Source organism: Fragaria vesca, linkage group LG1 (genome assembly GCF_000184155.1).
Source record: "Fragaria vesca subsp. vesca linkage group LG1, FraVesHawaii_1.0, whole genome shotgun sequence".
In the NCBI taxonomy this organism is placed as follows: domain Eukaryota; kingdom Viridiplantae; phylum Streptophyta; class Magnoliopsida; order Rosales; family Rosaceae; genus Fragaria; species Fragaria vesca.
The window spans coordinates 20,605,851-20,609,954 of NC_020491.1; the positions used below are offsets into that span (position 1 = coordinate 20,605,851).

At 33.5% G+C, this 4,104-nt stretch overlaps 1 protein-coding gene across 1 annotated transcript; it reads left to right on the forward strand.

The window, feature by feature from the left end:
• The first annotated feature begins 117 nt into the window (after positions 1-117).
• Positions 118-2,925, forward strand: LOC101293936. The gene is made up of 2 exons (XM_004289503.1): positions 118-1,820; positions 2,797-2,925. The coding sequence occupies exons 1-2, from the start codon at positions 1,398-1,400 to the stop codon at positions 2,923-2,925; spliced, it is 552 nt and encodes a 183-aa protein (XP_004289551.1). The 5' UTR covers positions 118-1,397.
• Positions 2,926-4,104: the final 1,179 nt, after the last annotated feature.

The window sequence follows — 4,104 nt, forward strand, 5'->3', positions numbered from 1 at the left end:
CTCCTTGAGTCCTTGTTCATATTACCAGGTATTTTCTTCTTCTTTCTCTTGCTTTTTTTTTTCCGATGATGCCCTTGCAGCCTTGCTTTAGTTCCATGATTCCATTGAATTGCTGCAATTTTATGATTCCATGGTTTTGCTTGTTTGTTTTACTGTATGACTGATGAATAGATCATAGATGAGACAGATTTTTTGTTTTTTGTTTGTGTGTATACTATTGACATATTGTACGTTTGATTGTTTGGTTCCTAACCCAGTAACCCTTTCAAGTTTCAACGAGTGTTGTTGAAGTTTTACAAAGTTTTTTCTTATTGTTCTTAGTGAATCAATTATTAGTTATAGTCTTACATAGTTGTTATTTACTAGTTCAACCAAACTAAACAGTAGCCACCATACTTGATTATAACAATTGTCACTGTGAATAGTATTTGCTTCCGATTAAATTTCATGCTTGTTTATTTTCAGGTTGCTATATCATGGCTCTAATTAGGAGGTATCCTTCAGGGGCTAAAAAAAGAAAATAGAAAAAAAAGATGCATTGGCTAAAGTTCAATCTGGATCTATCAACAAGTACTTCAAGACAAATAAGGAACAAGAACTGAGAGGTACTGATGAGAATGTCCATGAGAATGAGAATGATAATGCAGATGTTATTGGTAATAGGGAATAACCAAATCTCAGAGTGAATGAGGAAGAAAGAATTATTGCTGAAGATGATAAACAAGATGCAGATGATAGAGGTAGTATAGAAGAACCAGGTCTCAAAGTGAATGAGGAAGAAAAATTATTGCTGAAGATGATCAACAAGATGCAGATGATAGTAGTACTATGGAAGAACGAGATCTCATAGTGAATGAGGAAGAAATAATTGTTGTCGAAGATGATCAACAAGATTCAACTGCTGCATTTGATTTACCATTCAATGTTGATGATCCAGGAAATTGGGAGAAGATAAAACAAAATGTCTGAGATTTTTTAGTCGAAAGAGGTCCTAAAAGAGAGACTGATTTGACCTTTCCAGAAGATGTCATGGGGAGACATTTCAGTTTCAAACATTATTTTCGTGTCTTATCTAATGGTGAAAAGAAGAACAGAAGGTGGTTAGTGTACTCAATTTATTTAGACAAGGTATTCTGTTTTTGTTATAAATTGTTCAACCAAAATCACAACAAAACTTTGTTGGGTCAATTTGCTAATGAAAATGTGAGTGTCAGACTTGCAAGTCATGAAAAAAGTAAGCATCACCTTGGTTGCTTTACTAGTTGGATTGAACTTGAAACAAGTATTAAAAAATAATTCAACAATTATTGAAAAATAATTCAACAATTGACCATGGTTTGGAGGAACAAACAAAGAATGAGAGAGAGCATTGAAGACAAGTACTACTATTGAGAATCATGGCGGTTGTGAAAAGACTTGCAAAAAACAATTTGGCATTTTGTGGGAGCAATGAGAAATTGTGTGAGGAGAACAATGGGGTTTTCTTACAAGTGATTGAGATGATCGCTGAGTTTGATCCAGTGATGCATGAACATGTTCGGCGTGTTTTTAAAAAAGAAACTCATTACCATTACTTGAGTCATAAGATCCAGAATGAAATGATTCAGCTTCTAGCAAATGAGGTAAAAGCTTCCATAGTTACAGCAATCAAAGAGGCAAAATACTTTTCAGTTATACTTGATTGCACTCTAAATGCGAGCCATGAGGAACAAATGTCGTTTGTTGGCCGGTGTGTTGATGTTACAGCAAGTCCTATTGTGGTGAAAGAATACTTTTTGGTATTTTTAAAGGGGGATGATACATCAGGACTTGGACGTACTGTACGTTTAATGAGCTTAACAATGCACTCGACAATCATGCACTTAATATTGGTGATGTACGAGGACAAAGATATGACAACAGATCTAACATGAGAGAAAAACACAAGGGTGTGCAGAAGAGACTTCTTGAGCTAAATCCTAGAGTATTTTATACGCCTTGTGGTAGTCACAGTCTGAATCTTGCTATTTGTGATATGGTTAATTGTACTCCTAAAGCCAATTATTTTTTTAGGGTGGTACAACGGATATATTCATTCTTCTCATCTTCTACAAAACGATGACAAGTTTTCAAGGATCATGTGGAAGGGCTCACTCTTAAACCATTGTCTTAAACAAGATGGGAGAGTCGTGTTGATAGTATAAAAGCATTTAGATACTAGACTCCCAAAATAAGAAATGATTTAGCTTATTTGGGAAAAAATAGTGTTGATTCTAAAACAAGGTGTGATGCCGAATGCATGGCAACATATGAAATAGGGAATTTTAAGTTCTAGCTTGTTCAGGATGGTTGTTTGGTATATATGATTTGTTACATGCTCTCAATATTGTCAGTAAAGTTCTTCAAACAGAAGACATGCATATTGACGTTGCCATTGAAGAATTAGATAAGCTTATTTCATTTATCTAGAAGTACAAAGAAACTAGATTTAATGATGCCTTGATCATAGCTAAAGAAATTGCAAGTGATATGAAAGTTGAAGCAGTATTCTGTGAAAAAAGAACCACCCGGAAAAGAAAGCATTTTGATGATAGCGACAGTGAAGAGGAGTTGGCACAATCAGCTTTGGAATCATTTAAAGTCAGTTACTTTCTCTATATAATTGATCAAGCACTTTCTTTGCTTCAAATTAGGTTAATTTGAGCAATTTAAGAAATATGAAGAAGAGTTGGATTTTTATTGAAGTTGAAGAAGTTGAAGTCCGCAGATAATAAAAGTTTGATGAATTACTATATGAAACTTGAAAGTCTGTTGAAGGTTAGTGATGATTATGACAATATTGGGCGTGATCTATTTTATGAGTTGCGCTACTTGAAAAGAGCTATACCAAAAGAGGCAAAAAGAGCAATTGATGTATATATTGAACTATTTGAGGCAAAAGGATGAACGTTATCCAAATGTCTGGGTTGCTTATAGAATTCTATTAACCATACCGGTTACTGTTGCCTCTGCTGAAAGAAGCTTTTCAAAATTAAAATCGATCAAATCTTATCTTCGATCAACTATGTCATAGGAAAGATTGAATGGTTTAGCTTTGTTGTCGATTGAAAAAGAGTTAGCTCAAAAGCTTGATTATTCAATTAATTGAAAACTTTTGCAGCCAAGAATGCAATAAGGGTTGTTTTCCAGTAGCAAGAATGTTGTTTTTATAATTCTAAGATTTTATTTGAACTATTGTAGTATCTGATCAAATGACTGGGTTTATATACTGTTGGGTTAATTCTATTAGTATTCATATGTTGCTTGCATAGTTATATACTTACTGTTGAAGAAGAAGTTTTTTTTTTTTTAATACATCTAGCAATAAGGAGCCCCATTTTTTTTTGTTGTTGTCTAGAGCCCTGAAATTGTCATGGATGATCCTGTTGATACCGATACATGATAATTTATATTTCAAATTAGTAAACGTGCCCTCAGTTTACTTACAAATTCACCAAACTACTCGGCTCTTCTATTTTCATTATCTATTTGTGTAAGGATGAGATAACGAGTGTTGTGGTGAACATAACAAGGTCTACGACTACCAGAAGCTTTGATCTTGACCAAAGACCTACAACAATAAGCAGGATAATTTCCTCATTGTGTTCACAAGTCGACTGTTTATAGTCAGAGCATATGACCATTTGCGCTGTGATGACACGACATGCATGTAGGAGCTTCACAGAGGATCCTAGATTAGTAGTTTGTCAAACATGCACTCTTCTGGGGCAAGCAAGCAATATATCTAAGCAATAGTTGAATCCAGTTTGCAAAAGGGTAGTGTTAGAAGGCCTTAATAAGGCCTAGAATTTATGGCCTTAATCTTAGGTGGCATGCCAAATCACATATCCACATCATCAAATAAAAAAAACAAGTTATGTCATTTTTAAGTAAAAATACAATCTTATCCTTTCATATCCAATGGCTCTAGATTATTTTGTTTTTATTTTATAAAAAGATGTTTTTAAGCCATTTTTTTCATTACTCATGCTTAAATTTAAAAAATGTGAAATATATATATTTGTTTTCAAAACAAAAATATACACATACATAATTTTTTCAAGGAGAAAATTATACATATATATA

Bases quoted from the DNA above. Each gene is read 5' to 3' on its own strand.
- LOC101293936 (XM_004289503.1), top strand. From the start codon at position 1,398: ATGGCGGTTGTGAAAAGACTTGCAAAAAACAATTTGGCATTTTGTGGG. The intron at 1,821-2,796 runs GTACGTTTAATG...AGTCTGTTGAAG, and splicing joins CATCAGGACTTGGACGTACT to GTTAGTGATGATTATGACAA.